Source organism: Choloepus didactylus, chromosome 16 (genome assembly GCF_015220235.1).
Source record: "Choloepus didactylus isolate mChoDid1 chromosome 16, mChoDid1.pri, whole genome shotgun sequence".
Classification (NCBI taxonomy): Eukaryota; Metazoa; Chordata; class Mammalia; order Pilosa; family Megalonychidae; genus Choloepus; species Choloepus didactylus.
In genome coordinates, this window is record NC_051322.1 from 53,608,687 (window position 1) to 53,627,266 (window position 18,580).

The following is an 18,580-nucleotide window of genomic DNA, read 5'->3' on the forward strand; positions in this document are numbered from 1 at the left end:
CTAAGGACCGCTTGGTGCCCCTGGGTAAATTCTTGAACTGTGATAAACCAACCCTCAGCCCCAGAGGGGTGTGGACTGTTGCACAAGACACACACCTACACATGGGGCATTGTTGGCCGTGGTGCGGCCAAAGGCAGGAGGCTGTCGGCGGCCTCCTTCATTATCGCTCAGCCTCGTACACCCGCCAGTGTTGTCTCAACAATGAGCTGATATAAACTTAATAGTTTTCATATGTCTCTTTGATGTAGTGACGATTTAAATAATCTTAAGCTTCTCAGAGCATAAAGCCAACCAAGCACATTGTCCATTGTGATTTGGACACAATTAGACATTTTTGAAACAAAAGATCACTGGGGCGATAGGGACATTTTATATATTCTTTAAAATGTTTATATTCTTTTGAAGCTGTGTAACTATGGTATTTGCCCAATTTTCAGCTTTCTTCCCCTCTTTTAAGAAGGTATAACTCACAATTCTGAGGCTAAATCTCCTCCCTTTGGCTTTGTCATCTTAAAGCCTAGTTTCTGAATGCACCTTTTAAGCTTCCGAGTCTCGCTGATGTCAGGCAGTGACAGAATAATTCATTTGTTTTCATTCATCGAATCCTTTTGAGACTCTGAATATTGGAATGACACTTTGTTGTACGGACCACTAATGAAGCTGTGTGTGTGCGCATGTATATGGACGTTTGTGTGTGTGCATGTGTGTGCACGTGTGCATGTGGATGTGTAGGAGGGGGGAGGGAGTACAAGGGATGCAGGATAGATTCTGTTATTTCGTTCCATAAATCTTCTTTTTGTTTTCAAAAACCATTTACTTAATCTCTAGGTGAATTGTATATATTTTCCTTGTACTTTCTTATTTTATTAAGCACTATATTAAGCCTCTGATTTTTTGCCTATATTTACTATGCAAAAGATTTAAGTAATTCATTATAAGCTGCTGTTTTCCCGCAGTATTACAAGTGGGAAAATTATGAGATTGAAAATAGAAACAGCTGGCTTGGCCATAGTCTTCTCTTAGTGTTGTGTAATTAATATGACATTTTTATTTGAAGTGGCTACTCTAAAGTATTGTACGAGAATTCCAGCAGTCTGGAATAGTAAAGAACCAAAGGAAATGCGGGGCAGACTCCATTCCACATCCTGTTCTCACTGAAAAATCAAAGAGTATGAGGGAGAGTGGGGCCCACCTGGCAAGCAGCAATCCTAGCAGGGCAGTGGGCCAAGAGACCTGCGGGGAAGAATCAGAAATGTTTCATCCAGTAGGAAGGCACTAATGCAATATTTAGGGTTGCTTAATATCCAGAAGCTCAGAAAGAATAGTCCCTCAAAATAAGATTAAATTCATGAGAACTGTATGCAAAAAAAGTTTCTTTCATCTTAAGATACTAGATTGCAACTGCAAAACGAAGAAAGATTGGCAGGAGATGCCAGAGCAGGAGGGGAGCTGAGGGTTCTGAGACAGACATTTGGGGTCTGGTACAGCACCGGGCAGGGCTGGCCCTCACTCCTCAGGGAAAACAGACTGAGTAGCTCAACAACCCTCAGCAAGTGACTTGATGGCTCAGTATCTCAGTTTCCCCACCACTCAAATAAAAATATTACTCCAAAATATTGCAACTACTTTATCAAGTTGTAGTGAGAATTAAATCAGATAATCCATAAAGTTTTTAGTATGGTGCCTAATATGCATGCTCAATAAATGTTAGATATTATAACATTTTTCCCTCTGAATAATAATTATTACTGTAAAATGGAAAATATATTCTGGAGTTTTAAATCAAGAGAAGAAGAGGCTAAGGAGTGTCAAAAATACCTCCAAATACAGAACATTGTTGGGAGGAGGTTGGGGGTGGGTTGTGGGGGCACGCTTGCATGCATATGTGCCTGTTTGCCTGCCCAAATAAAAAGCATGAGAAAATTGAAATGGAAACTGTTTTAGCCGAAAAGACCAAAGTGAGCTTCCAAAGGAGGGTGTGAAATGTGATCTTGAACTGATCTTAGAAAAACAGCCATTTGCCAGACCAAGGAGCAGGACCAGGGGATCTCAAAAGGTTCCTTCCAATTAGAGATGCACAGCAGGATTTTATATACAGGGAGAATTTGGTTTTTGGCATAACGCATCATCTCCAGAGGATGAAGATCTGACCGCATCTACTTGACCATTCACTCAGCCCATCCAGGCGAGAACAGTGCTTTGAGGAGGAGGAGAAGGACCACGGACGGTCCACCTGTCTGGTTTTGTATTCTGGTGTCATCATCTATTAGTCCTAGAAAATGGGGGTAACAGTTCCTACCTCGCAGAGTTGTTGAGAAGACAGTTCCGTGCCCTGCAGGTAGGGAATGGTCAGTACATGCGGCTCTCGTCAGATACCCATTTATTCTTCACCAGGGAGGTGTTACCCCATTTTGCAGATGAGGAACTTGAAATGCACACTGATTTGGTCACAAGAACAGCAAAGCTAGGGATTCAAACCCAGGGCTAGATCTTAGAGCTGAAAGTGCTGGGGACTCGAAAGGCATTACCGAGAGCAACGGGCCAGAGCTCTTGAGAGTCTAGGCACCCTAAGACCCCTAAGTCTTCGCAAGAGACGCTGCTCACAGGCTGTCTTCCCACCTTGCCCATCTCAGCCTTCCGTGCCTCAGCAGCTTTGCTCAAGCTTCCCCTCTGCCTGAAATCCCTCCTCCAAACCCCTCTGCCCTTCTCCATTCTCCTAATGATCCCAGAGCCCTGCCTGGGCAGTGTCGCCTGCAGGAAGCCTTCCCTGCCTGCGCCCTGCTGGCTGGGTGCTTCTCCTCACTCCTTCCCTCGCACCCAGTGTGGCTGCATCATGCTCGTTTTAAGAAGCCCAGCGGAACACTGGAAACGTGAGCGTTCAATAGCGTCTAACTAAAAGGCTTCCTTGTGTTATTTCTGATGGTATTTTAAACATCCAGGTTCATTATAATGATACCTTTTTTATAGTAAACAGTCAATTATTTTAAAAAATTATTCTAGCTAAAGAGTCATGGAGAGGATGTGTGATATTTACAGTTAGAGACCCCCCAAGTGGCCCTGAGCCACCCCTGAGCCTGAATGTTGCCATCATTGATGGTTCTCCAAAATGCCTGCTTCCTGAGTCATTGCTCTCATACTTTTCCTTTTGTTTTAAACTTGCCTTTCCTTTCTCCCCTACTTTCTTCGGTTCTATGTATCATTGAAGAAAATGAGGCTGCCTCAGGAAACAGGTATTGGAAACATTACTTCCCCATAAGTAGATATAATTAGTTTTGTATTTACTTAGAAGGTATTTTCTCCCTTCTCTTAAATTACTTCTATCCATTTCTATAACAAGCTCTGAATCAATTTTTATATGTGTTATATGAAATGAAATATAGATGAAATTTCCCATCTGGAAACATTAAAGAACTATTCCTAGGATTTTTTTTAAAACAGTAATAATATTTTAAGCAAATTAAGAATGCTGTTTTTGATAGTTCAGAATTCTAAAACCATAAATTGACTGTGGTGTTTTTATTTTTTATTTATTTATTTTTTTTACATTATAATAGCCAGCAGAGCATTCCTTTTTTGGAAAAAAAAATTTTTTTTAATGGATATTTAAAACTATATACAAAAAATGGAAAATATCATACCCCATGTTTCAAAAAGCTTCAGCTATCAACCTAGCATTTCTCTTCCCTTCCTTCCTTGCTCTCTCCTCTCCACAGGAAAGAGGGAAATGTATCCATCAGGTACAGTGCCGCATCCTCCTTCCCTCCGCTGCTTCCCATCCAGGCTTCACGGGTGGTCCCGGCTGTGCACGCGCCCCTCGCTTTACACGCTCACACCCACACCCGTGCATGATGGCATGTGCATACACAAACATACACACCCACACCGACCCCTCGGCCCTATGTGCATCTTCCTTAGGTCTCAGACACTAGGACAGAAACTTGGTTGGGAATCAAGTTAGGAGACAGAGAGGAACGTAAGTTCTCCAAGACCAGAAGGCCGTATTGTCCTCATAGACACAGTCCAGAGGGGCTCTAGGATGGGTGGGAAAATGCTAAGAAAGAAAAGAAAATCTTACCTTCAGATTCCACCCCAAGAGTACATTTCAGTGGTTCAGGAGATGCAACAGACATTTCGAGTGTGTCTAAAAACAAAATTGCTCAATAGAAAAATACTCTTTAAATCAGTCTTTGAAAAAAGTAAAGCCTCCACTGAGTGGTGGGCTCACGATTGATTGTTTTCCTGTTTTGCTGCTTCTTTGTCTTCTATACTTTTCCATTTTTCCACAATGAGTAGGTATCTCTTTTATAATTTAAAAATTCCCCCTAAAAGTAATGCCAAAGAGACAATTTGGAAGTTGCCTCTGAATCTCTTAGGCAGCAAAATAAATATGGACCCGAAACCAAATGGAATCTTTTCCTTAATTCCAAACCATAGTATACATGGTGTGAAAGCCCAGAGATTGGAAAAAAAATTGGCATTTCTTGGCAAAGGAGAGCTGAGTGGGTGAAAAGGCCAACCACTGGTGTCCTGCCCTGTTCTCACCCTCTTCTCCCTTGGCCGTCTTGGGCACTTCACTCCCCAACCCCAGCCCTGGGGAAGTTCTTCTCCTTTCTGGGCAAGTCCATCCTGGATCCTGGGGCAACTACAGATGAGCCCTTTCCTGCTTCAGTAATTACCAGGCAGGGACTGGCTTTGAAGACTTAAAGGATTAACCCAGGTAAAGCAGGGCCTGACGGGCTGTCATGGTGCTCACCGGGCAGCCTGGGACTCGGGCAGGCTGGCCAACTCTACTTCTCTGTAGAGTGACAAATCCCAAGCTGTAAAGTGACAAATTAAATGTTGGACATGGCACACAATGGGACACCAGAGCTGCAAGATAAATGGGGTTTTCATTGCCCCAAGAAGCCCTACATCCCCATCCCTATTATGCCCCTTTGTGATTGTACCAACAGTTTCAAAGTGACCTCAAAAGTCTTGGAGGTTTTGCTTTAGTTTAGGGTATCTTCTCAGTATAGCAATGACTTCCCTGACCCTAGCTAGACCAAACCCCCAAGCTTTAACTTTTTTGCATCCCAGCTGTTAAATAAATCAATTTCCCTATAGACTTAATGACAATAACCAAACCTCAGGATACTATGTAACCCAAAGTATTGAATTATAAAAAGTGTGCATTTCCTAAGAAGTTATTCAGTTTTCTTATTTGGGGAGTGGGAGCAGAAACCATAAATGAAAAGGCAATATATTTAGCAATCAAAACCACAGACTTTGGAAATTTGAACCCAGACTCTATCATTTTAGAGCTGTGTATCCCTGGGCAAGTGGCTTAACCATTCTGAGCTTCAGTGTCCTCATCTGTGAAATGGGAATAGGACCACCTCCCAGGAGACTGTAAGGATTAAGTGAGATAACGTCTGTAAAGCAGCCAGCTCGCTCTTGGGCACCTAATGTGTGTGGAGTAAATGGTAACTAGCATCAGAGCCGTTGTCCTACAGGGGTTTGAATGGGACCCCCATCTGCCAATCACCCCAGGGTGGCCTGGTGGGTGTAGCGCCAGCTCTACCTTTGACCAGCTGTGCATCCCTGAGCATTACCATCTGGGACTCAGTTTCTTCATTTGTTAAATGGGGTATGAACTGGGTCATCCCCAGGATCCTCTGCTGCTAAAAGCGTGGTTGGTTGCTTAAGAGTGTTGTGACTATTCAGAGTGACACACTGACTGACTGAGAACATCACGAGTCCGTGGCGTGGACGTGCTCCTCGTTCGCTTCTCTGCTCATCCCCCTTTGCCTGGTTCTCAACTCAGCTGTTCATTAGACTCACTTGGGAGAGGTTTTTTAAAAATCACTGATGCCTGGGCCCCACCCCGGACAAATTCCATGAGATTATCTGCAGGCAGGGCCCTGGCACCACAATTTTTTTAAAAGCTCCCCAGGTGATTCCCTCCTGCAGCCAGGGTGAAGAACCCCACTTTATGCAAGGGACCCAGTCAAAAGCCAGGCTGAGGACCTGTGATTTCAGGTATGTTGTTTTGATTCTGTCTCACTTCTGAATTTGCTCTTTTACTTACTATCACTGAGCCCTTTGCCCTGGAGACCAAATCCAAGCTCCCTGATGTGATGTATAAGGTGCTCCAAGCCTGGCCTCTGCTGCCCCAGCCCCAGTGACAGGCTCTCTGTCCTGTGGGGAGAACTCAGTTTTGCTTCCCGGCTTCAGGCCTTTGTGACACTCCCCCTGCCCTGCTCCCAGCCCTTTCCTGCCTGACCTTCCTCCCCACCTTCTACCTGGCCAACTTCTGCTTGTCCTTCAGGTCTTGAGGAACTTTCTCCCCCAGTTCCCCAGGACTGAGGCGTGCCCCCTTATACTCCCAGAGCCCACTCCCCCAGCCAGTGACAAGCCCTTTGGGCAGGTCCCCACCCACCCCTACCTGCTGAATTCCATGAAAGCAAGGATGTGACTTGTTCACCATCCCACCTTGTGCCTACTGCCATATCTGCAGAGTCGGACACAGTGAATATTTGTGGAAAGAATGAACGAACAACTGAGTGACTACACAAGAAAGGAGGAAAGAGACGTCCTTAAGGAATGGAGTCACAGTAAATAGATAAATCAGGTTCTATAAATGAAAGACTACGCATGAAAAAATAAATTTCTGAATGATTTGTAATAAGCTAGATACATCAGGCCCTGCCCCTCGTACCCTCATTCAAGAGAAGACCGAACTCATATGCGCAGCGTGAACAGTGGATGGTGTCAGGGAGAGGGGCCAGGCCCGCTGCACGCCCCAAGGAGCTGGGTTATGTTGGAGGGTAGGTCCTGCATTATTTGTGCCACAAGCAAGAGTACTCAACAGGGTACTCTTTTTTTTTTTTTTTAAATTTTTAAAAGCAAGAGAGAAGAATACAATTCAGTATCTGTAATACACATTTAGAGTGAAGCTTTTTAATGCTATTAACTAATGAGATACTTAGCGATAAAATGATGTGATGTTTGGGACTTAGTTCCAAAAACCCAGTGAAAGAGGGCTTGGCACAGGCTATAAGTGAAACGCGATTGGCCAAGAGTGGGTTGCCTTTGAAGCCGGCTGATAGGCACATGGGGCTTCATTATACCATTTTCACTACTTTGGGATAAGTTTGAAATTGTCCAAAATAAAATATTAAAAAATAAAAATAGTCGTAAAAAATTGTTAACAATATTAATGATGCCATCCTTAAAGACCAAAAATTTACAGAAGGAAGTATTTCTCAGCATTGTCACTCAGTTCAATGAGTGTAAAACAAAACAAACAAACAAAAAAATACAGCTATACATCATCCGGAGCCAGCTTGGTCTTCGTCAGTTTGAAAACAGGAATGTTCTCCAAGGTTAGTCAACTAATCAGTTCCACATACTTTTTAGGCACCAGAGTTTACAAATCAGTACAGCTTGATTTGTAACTTCATTCATGTGTCCACAAGAAATACAGCCTGTGTCGACTTTCCCCTTTATTTGCTTAGCCAAACAATGCTTGTCCACGGGCCAGTCTCAGGACAACCCAGGGACGCCATTTCAGGATTGTTGGCACCTCACTCCCCTTCTGTGTTTTTTTTTTCCATAATTCAAAACGTTTCTCCTTTTAAAGTTGGCAAAAATCAGCAACGTGACGTTCCCTTTTACTACACCTAACATTCGTTGTCTCAAATACTCTTTCTTCTCCAGGACGCCTTTCATCTCTCAGGAATGTGCCCCTCCACGGCCAAAGTGGTCTTCCTTTTGAACCCTTTTACTTCTCAGAGTCCTTTCACGCTCAGCTCCTAGACAGATGACACAGGTTTTTTCATCCTAACCAGTAGGTCAGCATTTTTTCCTGCCTTAACCAGCAGGCTGAGAATCATTTTTTTAACCATCTTCAGGCCCGCACCTTCCCATTTTCTCGTCCTGCTAAGAGCTCCCTTCCTCCCTGCAGCCTTGCCAGGCACTTGCAGCCAAGGTTCTGGAAGCCAGAGCTACCCGAAGTGAATGGTGATGGCGTTTAATTTATCAAGTAAGCCCCTCGGGTAGGGCCCTTGCTGTCCTTCCCGCTGGCATCCCCGGCTGTGGCTTCTGATGAGGCTGGTGGAGTCAAGTCCTTCTATATCAGTTTCTTGCCTCTTGTCTTGATTCTGCCTGGAGATTCGAGTCCGCCCCACCTGCCTCCCCCAGAGGCTGCAGCTACCTCTTGGTCTGTGAGCTGGGCCAGCTTTTCCAGTGCTCAGCATCTTCTCCCTTTCCCTCCTGCTCTTTCCTTTACACCTTTTTCCTATTTTGCATAAGTTGGATTTGAAGATGCCTCTAATTGCATTCCTGTCCAATTTCCTGTATCTGCCAGAGGTAGTTTTTTGGTCCCCTAAAAACTATTTAAATTATACTTCTCGTCTATTTAGTCCCATTACGGAAAAGTCTATAAAAATACACTTCTCTTCCCAAGATTGTTCCTTTGCCCCCTTAAATCCCTTTCCTTGGTGTCTGTAGTCTTCTAACAACTGCTTTCAAAGAAATTTTTGTTATGCTAGCTTGGTATACCTTCTATTGCCATGGGTTATTTGAACTTGCCATTATCACATTTGATTTTCCCATCAACCTCATGAAAAAGGATAATTTTATGAAAGAAAGTGAAACTTGATTTTATAAGAGACGGAAACACAGAGAAGGTGATTCACCCAGATAACTGCTAGTGACTGGCTGAGCCTGGGTAGACTCAGAGCCCACCTCCTGCTTTTGCACTCAGTCATCCCTTCAGTCTAGATTTCTTATCATCCCTTCAGTCTAGATTTCTTATCAACCATTCAGTATAGATTTCTTAGTCATTCCTTCAGTATAGATTTTTTAGTGACAATCACTTAGCCTGTTGCCAGGCACATCCAAGTCTAGATTTTGCAAGTGAGCATGCATCTAAGAAGTTAAAAGTACAGGATTTATTTAAGAATAAAATATTTACTTTCCTTCTTTTAATCTCACTACTAAAGTGACCTGAGATCATTGATACTGATTCATTTCAGACCACAAGAACAATCGGTATCCATACTCGGATTTCACGGTCATGTTCTTACTGAATGAATACATGAGCAAAATAAAAACCCCAGCCCAAAGTTTTCATTATATAGCAGTAATTCTTCTCATTCCAGTAGTTGGAGGGAGGCCCCTGTAGGGTCTGACAGACTGCATATAAATCCCCCAGTGCCACTTAACTAGTTGGGCAAGTTACTCATCTTTTTGAGCCAAATTCTTTATCCTTAAAACGAGAATTATGGTTTGTGGCATACATGAAGTGCTTTAGGATAGTGTGAAGCATCTGGAAGGTGCTTAATAATTGCAGTTCCCTTTTCTTCCCATCAACTCTAAACTTATGTTATTAACAGTGAAAAATAATGTTTTAATAATAGGCAAACGAGTCATCTTTTTCCCTTCCTGCATCAAACTGTCCTGGAAACACTATAAAGAAGTGACTTAGTGCGTTTTTTCATTTCACTGCCTTTCTCCTCCTAGCCAACTGGCTGATGGATGTGTTAGAGGGAAACAAAAGATAAACTAGCACATAGTGAGGGATCTCAGGACGGCTGTAACCCACACCCTGTATAATCGCCCTCAATTCATGGGAAGTTGGATGAAAACACTGGCTCAGGAAAATACATTCAGTTTTAGAAATATGACCCTGTTTTAATTATTTGCTTTCTTCTTTGCTACTGCCTTCAGGTAGGACATGAATTTTCTACTTTTGTTTAAAAGATATTTGTTGAAACACAAATGCACCTTTTTTTTTCCTCCCTCTCTCCCTTCCTCCCTCCCTTCCTTCCTTCCTTCCTTGTATAGAGGTTTCCTATGGTTGGTTGGTTGGTGTTTTGCATTTTAAGAGGGGGTGAAATGATTGATTTACCATTACATCTGTCTCATTTAAATATAATGTTAGAAAATGCTTGATTTCAAAATCATCTCCAAAGCAATAAAATGATTTCCCAAGTCAGAGATAAGCTTGTTATGAGATTAGCAACAGCTTCATTAATAAATGGAGCCATTTGTCTATACCATTAGTGAAAAGCAAAATGCACCTTTTGGTAAGGGAAATGATTTCTAGGGTGTAAATTCTATTTTCTGATAGAGTATGTTTGCTCATAGTAAGATGTGATTGCTTTCTCTTAACTGAATGTACACTAAACTGTAGGTTCAGCATCCCTCAAAGGTATAATTAAGAATGTTTGCAAAATGCCTTAATTGTAGCACACTATACAAGTGTTAGCTGTATAAATGGAAAAAAATTTACAGATCTCTACATTTTAAAATGACCCTTAGCTGCTTATTTGCTGGAACTAGGTCACATTTTTGGGGTGGTCAAATATTTATTTTTTATAATGATGCTTGGCTGTTAAAAATGTTTTCTGCTGAGACCTAAAGATCTGGGATTGTATATTAATGGAAAAAATATTCTCCTAGGCCAGTAATATTTTAATTTATTCCTTTTGTTAATTGAATATAGGCATTGATTTATTTTTGTAAGTTTGAGATTTGTGGGTGAGGAAAGCTTGGACAACAGATTTCTTGAAAACAGAATTGCTTTTTAGGAGAACCTGTTTAAAAGACACTTTGGAGCAATAACATATATTTAAGTAGCTGAGAAGGTTGTTTTAAGTAGCACAGGGAGAAAGACACCATCTTCCATTATAGTGACAGCACTTTGCCATAATCACCATGTCAGGAACATTTTCTTCCCAGGTGAAAGACAGTGAATAAAAGAATGTGCCTCAGAAAGCCTGAGACTGTTTTGAATTGGCTGGTCTTGGGATATTTATTAGGCAGAGGCCAGCACCTCTCAGAGAACTGTTAACTACTTAAGGATGATTTTTCCTCATGCCATCCTCAAAACTGTTACCTTTGACAGTGACACAAGACGGCAGCTCTTAGTCTGAATGGCTGAACAATTGATTCTAATTTTTTTAACCAGTTAAGCTACAGTAGCCCTAGGATTTTTCCTCCTCTGTCTTTCCCTCTCTCTCTCATCCTCCCTCTCTCCCTCCCTCCGTCTGTCTCTATCTATCTATCCATCCATCCATCCATCCATCTTTGTACCAGTCCCTATCCATCTATCTGCCCAAACCACTCATCTTTCTCACTCATTTTCCCTCTCATCTGTTGTGGATGATGGATATGATTTGCTCTTCTCTCCATGGATCACACTTGGCCTCCAGGGTAGAGCAGCAATCCCATGCACAGTTATTCCTGCCTTCTCCCACTCCACCTGCCTGCCCTATGCAGAAGGAAGAACTGACACTTTCTCTTATTTACTGGACCTGAAAATAACTAGGCTACGTTTTGCTTACAAGCTTTGTACTGCCCCTTAAAGGTATCATCCTGGTTCTTCCTCTTTTATTTTGTCTCCTGGTTTTTTTAATTTGCTTTTTGCAGTTAAAATTCTTAAAAAAAATATTTTTACAAACAAATTGATTCTAATTGTCTTCACTATTCCCTCTTTCTTATCACAGAATCGGAAGACTTTTTGATGGTACAGAACCCATTGTTTTGGACAGTCTCAAACAGCACTATTTCATTGACAGAGATGGACAGATGTTCAGATATATCTTGAATTTTCTACGAACATCAAAACTCCTCATTCCTGACGATTTCAAGGTGAGGGATCCACATTAAATTGCCAATAGCATATATATGTGATTTGCTTTTGGTGTGCTCCAAAAAATATTTCTAGTTCTACATTTTTTAACATGTACCAATTCTAATAGAATTAGCGATCTGTTTGCCACTGCTATACTATCTTCATTAAATAGAGAATATGGTCATTAAAGTTTTACATGACCAAAAGAGAGTCACTTTTTATTTAAAGAGCTGAGTTGGAATTCATTTAAACAAATTGAAAATAAGTTGATTAAAGTCAATGCTCATTTCTGGCAGGTCTTAGCAATCTAGTAAATAAACGGAAACCTCCTTAGTTTAATAAAGATTTTCTCTCTCAGAAATCTAAAGCAAACATTATACCTAACAGTAAAATTTTAGAATTATTACCTTTAAAGTTAGTAGCAAGAGTTAAATTTGGTCACACCAAGACAATCCCACATTGTGCTGGCAACTTTAACCACTGAAATTAGACAAGGAAAACAAATAAGTGTTAATATTGGAAAAGAATATACAAAAATGTCATTTTTGCAGCCAGTAATGTTTATTTAAATAGACGATTCTAAACAATCAACTGAATACTATTAGAACTGATAAAGAATCCATTAAAGTGTGTCTAAATTTGGGATCAACATATTAAAACCAATAGCTTTTCCATACACTAGCAAGCACCAATTACAAAATACAATGGGAAAAAATATGCCATTCACAACAAACACTATAACATACCTTAGAATATACCAGACAAGAAATGTGCAAAGCCTGATTAATAAAACCACAAAGCTCTACAAAGAGCTTGAAAGAAGAGTTGAATAAATGATGAGACACTCTTGTGTTCCTGGATGGGAAGCCTCCAAGTTTTAAAGATGTCATTTATCTCCAATTCTCTATACACTCAAAGCAGACCCACTTAAATCACAAGATTTCTAAAACTAAAATTTGACCCATTTATAGAAGAAAGAAATGCTAAAGACTAACTAAAGAAACTATTGCAGGTGGTAGTAGTGGTGGTGGTGGTGGGCAATGGTGGATGTGTCCTACCAGACATCAAAACATGTGATAAGCTGTATGATCAAAACAGTGTGATCCTAACATGGTCTGGAATTTCAAATGACCAATAGAGAAGAACAGAGTTCAGAGGCAGATGCATATGTACACAGGAATATGATGTATTATGAAGGTGGTATTTCAAATCAGTGAGAAAAGAATGGAATAGTCACAAAAAGACCCTTGAGACATTTGGAAAAAATAGAAAGCCAGAGATCGTAAGTTCTCAAAAATTCCAAAACAAACATAAAAATTAAAGCTATAAACGTACTAGGAAAAAAGATAAAGGAATTTTTAAAATATAATTTGGGGGCAGAGAGGGCCTACCTAAGCAAAACAATAAGCAAAAGGCATCCTTCAAAATATAAAAGAAAATTGTTCAATTAAAGATACCATATAGAACTAAAAGACAAATGTCAGACTAGAAGAAATATTTGTAACAAAAGCTTAATAGCCATACTAAAAGAGCTACTTAAAATCTGTAGGAAACATACGAATAGCACAATAGGAAACTTTTTTAGATATAAACAAAGATTTCCCAAAGAAAGAAATTGAAATCACCAATAAACATTTGAAAAGATATTCAATCTTAATAGTATCAATGCACCAAAATTAAATAAGATACACCTTTTCATCATTCAGACTGGCAAAACTTATCAAGATTGGTAATATCTTGGAGAAGTTAGTGTCATTAAGAGTGAAAATGACTAAACATTTTTGGAGCACAATTTAGCGTAGGTACCAAAGTTTCAAACATATCTACTCTCTGACCTAGCAATTTCTATGTCTAGTAATTTATCCTCTAGCAGTATTCACTCACACAAATGTGCAAAGATGCAGTTACACAGGCTGTTTATTGCAGCCATGTTTTAATAGCAAAACCTGGATACAACTAAAAAAATGCCTAACAGTGACAGATGGTTAACAATATTATGGAGTATCCATATTGTGGAATAGTTTAAAAGAATGGGGGGAGATTTATATCTGTTGATGAGGGAAAAGATCCACTAAAAATTTATTGTTTGGTGAAAATATAAGGGTGTAGAATGATGTACATAAATAGGAACAAATTATCATGGCTACAGACATGTATATTTAGTAAGGATAAACAGTCGTAGAACTTGCATGGTGATATGTCTTGCTATCTAGGCTGTAAAACCTGGACTTCCTCAGGAGGTTCAGTTACTGGGAAATTGAAATGGCCTGATTTTAAGTGATTGCATCTCCAAATACCGACTCTGAATCTCTCCCTGAATGCTCAAAAATAAGCTCACCCTGCCATGCCCTCTGCCCCCAAAACCTGCTCCTCTTTCTTTGCATCCCAGCTCAGTAAAAGACGCCAAAATCCACTTACTTGCTCAAGGCAGAAACATGGGAGTCATCCCAGATTTTTCCCTCTTCATCACCTCCCACATACGACACTCTCGCCCCTGCCCATCTCATCCAACTCTTACCCTAAACAGATGCCTACAGGACTTCTAGTTCTTCAGATCATCATTCCCTCTCCAGAACACACTGTTCTGTCAGCCTGGTGTGCTTTCCCTGGCTTTTGTGTGTCATTTCTTATTCGTCACCACCTCCACCCCCCCAACCAGGAACCCTTCCCTGCCCCAGTCTAGCTTAGGTTTGCCTGTACCCCCAATTCTCTGCGGTCACATGAACTACATTTGTAATTATTTATTGCTTTATACTGTGCACCCAGCTGTAACTTAGAAATGCTTTCACCTTACAAGTATCAGTGTATTAGTTTCCTGTCTCTGCTGTGACAAATTACCCCAAACTGGGAGGCTTAAAACAACAGAAATTTATTCTCTTTCAGTTCTGGAGGCTAGAACTCTGAAATCAAGGTGACAGCAGGGCTGTGCTCCCGCCAAAACCTGTAGGGCAGAATCCTTCCTTCCTCTTCTAGCTTCTAGTGTTTGCAGCAGCCCTTGGTGTTCCTTGGCTTACAGATGCATCATTCTAATCTCTGCTTCAAGTCCACACATGGCCTTCTCCCCTGCACTTCTCATGAGGACACCAGTCATTTTTGATTTGGAGCCTACCCTGATGCAGTGTGACCTCATTTCACTCATTACATCTTCTAAGACTCTATTTCCAAATAAAGTCACATTCTGAGGCTCAGGGTGGACATACTTGGGGGGGTCAGTATTCAACCCAGTAAACCAGATTGGCCAATTAACAGTGCCTTGCTGGTGCCCTAATATTTCCCTTCTCTGCCTACTGGGGAATTAAGAACTGCTGAGGGTCCCCAAAGCCAGATCCCACAGTCCTGAGTGTGACTAGAAGAGCTTCTAGAGCTTCAGGTAGGAATGGGATGCCTTACCCACAGAAAAACTATGTCTGTGGCCACGTGATCTTATGTGGTGTTTAGCACATAACCTGACTTTAAAATGCATGATTGAGTGGGTGTGTTGAATTTGTTGTACGTGAGGAGTTAAATGGGCCTTCATGAATGGCTGTGTAGAACTAGTAACCACATGTGGTAGGCTGAATGTCAGTCCCCAAAGATAACAGAATCCTCAAACCCTGTGACTATGTTACCTCACATGGCAAGAGGGACTTTGCAGAATGATTAAGGTTAAGGACCTCGAGATGGGTAGATAATCCCAGATAATCCAAGTGGGCCCAGAGTAATCAGAAGGATCCTCATTAAGAGGGAGGCAGGGGGTCAGAGTCCAAGAGGAGATGTGATGAAGGGAATGAGGAGACTGCTGGATTTGAAGATGGAAGAGGGCCACAAGCCAATGAATGTGGGTAGCCTCTAGAAGCCAGAAAAGACAAGGAGATCAATTCAGCCTTGCTCACAACTTGATTTTAGCCCAAAGAGCCTCTGTACCTCTGACCTCTAGAACTGTAAGAGAATAAATTTGTTTTAAGCCACCAAATTTGTAGTAATTTGTTACAGCAGCAATAGGAAACTAATACCCTGTATGTATCATTTTCTTTCCTCTGGGGAAAATATTTTCTGAATTCCAAGTATTTAATCAAGAAACAAGCCTTTGAAATATGGTCCACTTGCATTTTGGAGTCTCATCCATATTTACCTTCTTGGTCCATGTACCTATCTCCAGGGCCTTAGGGAAGCTGAACTTATTCAGTAAAATGAGACCTTGATCTGTCCATTCTGAAAAATCCATGGTAAATCTTAAAGAAAATTTTTTTTAAATATGTTTTCTGGGGTTTTACAATTATTTAAGTATGATAATCACTCTATGAGTAGCCTCTGTCCCTTTAACTGGATATGGGACTAAGCAGGAAATGGGGCTGATGCTTTCTTAATCAACAGAGATAAAGTTGGCATGGAAGCAGGGGGAAGAGTGATGGCACCTAGTACATTCTTGAGTTGCCTTGCCAAAATTTCAGCTCTCGGGGAGGAAAAGTGGATTCATTTCCTTTCAATGAAGAACTGGGGCTTAATCCAATGCTGCCTCATAAACTTCTGCCCATTACCAGACAAAGTACCTTGGCAAGAAGGGGCTCAGTCATCTAGACTTTGTAAAAGCCAAAGAAAGAACTGAGGCTTAAGGAAGGAAGATTTCAAAAGTTTTAGAGACAAGATGGGAATGAGCACAAGATCAGAAAATCTAAGTGGAAACATGATAAACTATAACCCAATATGGGATTTAGATAATAAAACTAAATGGTTATGATTAAGGAAGGAAAGCAAGATGAGGTTTCTAAAGAAAGCAACCCATGAACTGACTCTGCAGGGAGTTCTCTGATGAGCCGAGATGGGAAATGTGTGATAGGAAGTACAGAGAGACAGATATAAAGGAGCCTGCCAGGAAAATGAATGGCCAGTATGAGTTTAACCGTGCAGAAAATGGTAACGATAACAAGAAGGACCTTTTTAGTTCTCAGGCCAGCTGATGCTTAGAGGCAAATCGGTTTGGTGAGCTGATGTTGGAGAGAAGCACATTACTCAGCTATTCTTTATCATCTCTCTCCCCAGCACAGGCAGCAACACTACCCTGGAAACCAGATAGAAGAGCACAATTAAGGGAGAATCGGAGCCAAGATAGTCAAGAGATGGTAGATCACCACCTGGTGGCTTTAGCTAGTTCAAGGCTAGGTCCCATGCAGGGTGACATTCAGCAAGCCCTTTTAAACTTTCACTTGAATACCCACTACCGGGATCCCTGAGAAGTCACTAAGAGATGCCAGAGGTCTAAAAAGAGCCAGTGTTTCCCTAATTTTCCAAGAGCAGATGATGATGAATTCTAGCAAGATTTTTTTGGGAGGAGCTCTGCTATTCATGGCAGGACTTTGGAATGGAGTACTAAACACATGGTTTGTGAATGCAGAGGAAGACAAGATGGTGAGGAATCAGAATCAGTATAGGGGGACCTTCTAACCCCAAATCCTGTTACATTAGCTTCATTAACTTGGGGTTATGATGGATGATGTGGTAGATCAGGGCACTTTCATGGACATAGACCCATACAATATTAGGATGGATTCAACTTTAGTGTAATTTATTCCCCTTATTTTACAGATAAGGAAATAGGAGCCCTAAACAGTTAAGGAGAATCCCTGGGCAGTACTTTGGTGCATCCCGGACCCCCAGCCTTCTCCTTAGAGTCCCACCCAGACACATTTTAGCAAGATGGCTAGCAAATGCCACAATAATGGGCTGGATGATTTTCGAATTACAGGTTTTATAATTGCTTGAACGGTCAAAATCCAGAGTCTTAAATTATTGGATGAACATCAATCTGAATAGTGACCTGTGCACAGCCCTGTCCTTACAGGACTTTGAGAAATGACTCACTTTTAGAAGCAGAACACCCAGCTCATCCCAGTCTCAAATGACACAAAAATGAAAGGGAGACCTAGAACACTGGATGAGAGAGTCCAAATTTTCTCAATTCATTGGAACAAGTTCAGAACCCACAGTATTACATTTAAGGTGGGTTAAATAATGAAAGATCTTAAAAATTTTGTGAAAACTGAATGAGGGAGATCAAACTTAATGGCAACTTTTATGAAAAAGCTATAGGGATTTTAGTTCACTGTTAGCAAAAATGTGAACTGACAGTGTAATGGGACTGTCAAAAAGGCAAATGTGGCCTTATGCTATGTGGTCGGCAGAATAATGGCCCCAAAGATGTCCATATCCAAATTTCCAGGACTTGTGAATATGTTACTTCACATGGCAAAAGGGACTTTGCAGATATAATTAAATTAAGGCCCTTGAGATGGGGAGATTATCTTGGATAATCCAAGTGGGCCCAGTGTAATTGCAAGGGACCTTGTCGGTGAAAGTGGGAGGCAAGTGGGTCGGAGTAAGAGAAGAAAACATAATGATGAAGGCAGAGGTTGGAGTGATGCAGGTCCATGAGCCACGCAGGTGGGCAGCCTCTAGAGGCCAGAAGAGGCAAGGAAACGGGTTTTCCCCTAGAGCTTCCAGAAGGGATGCCCAGATATTGATTTTAGCCCAGTGAGACCCTTTCAGACTTCTGACCTCCAGAAATGTAAGACAATAAATTTGAGGTGTTTTAAGCCACTAAATTTGTGGTAATTGTTGCAGCAACAATAAGAAACTAATAGAGGGTGCATTAATAGTGGTAGAATGTCCAGGCAAACAGAGGTTAGACCACCTCCAGTGCCCTAGTTAGAGCACATCTGAAATACTAGTTTCACTTTTTGTTTTAGATTTGAAAAATTCAAAGTCCACACCAGACCTGGGATTCATAACAAATGAGATAGAACTGAAAAGATTGGGTACTTTCAGTCTGGATAATATTAAGACATAACATTTGTCTTCAACTGTTTGAAGTGTTAACATGTCAAGGACAGATTAGAATCACTAACCCCAGAGGGCAAAATTAGAACAAATAAATTGGAATTACAGAGAAATTCAGGTAAATATGATGAAGGGATTTACAACAGG

At 41.1% G+C, this 18,580-nt stretch overlaps 1 protein-coding gene across 2 annotated transcripts in view; it reads left to right on the forward strand.

The window, feature by feature from the left end:
* The window catches only part of KCTD1 (potassium channel tetramerization domain containing 1), an 85,633-nt gene that overhangs the window by 57,177 nt on the left and 9,876 nt on the right, over window positions 1-18,580 (forward strand). For both annotated transcript variants that reach the window (XM_037805605.1, XM_037805604.1), the window contains exon 3: window positions 11,493-11,637. In XM_037805605.1, coding sequence (XP_037661533.1) covers window positions 11,493-11,637 — 145 coding nt within the window. The remainder of the gene's footprint in view (window positions 1-11,492; window positions 11,638-18,580) is intronic.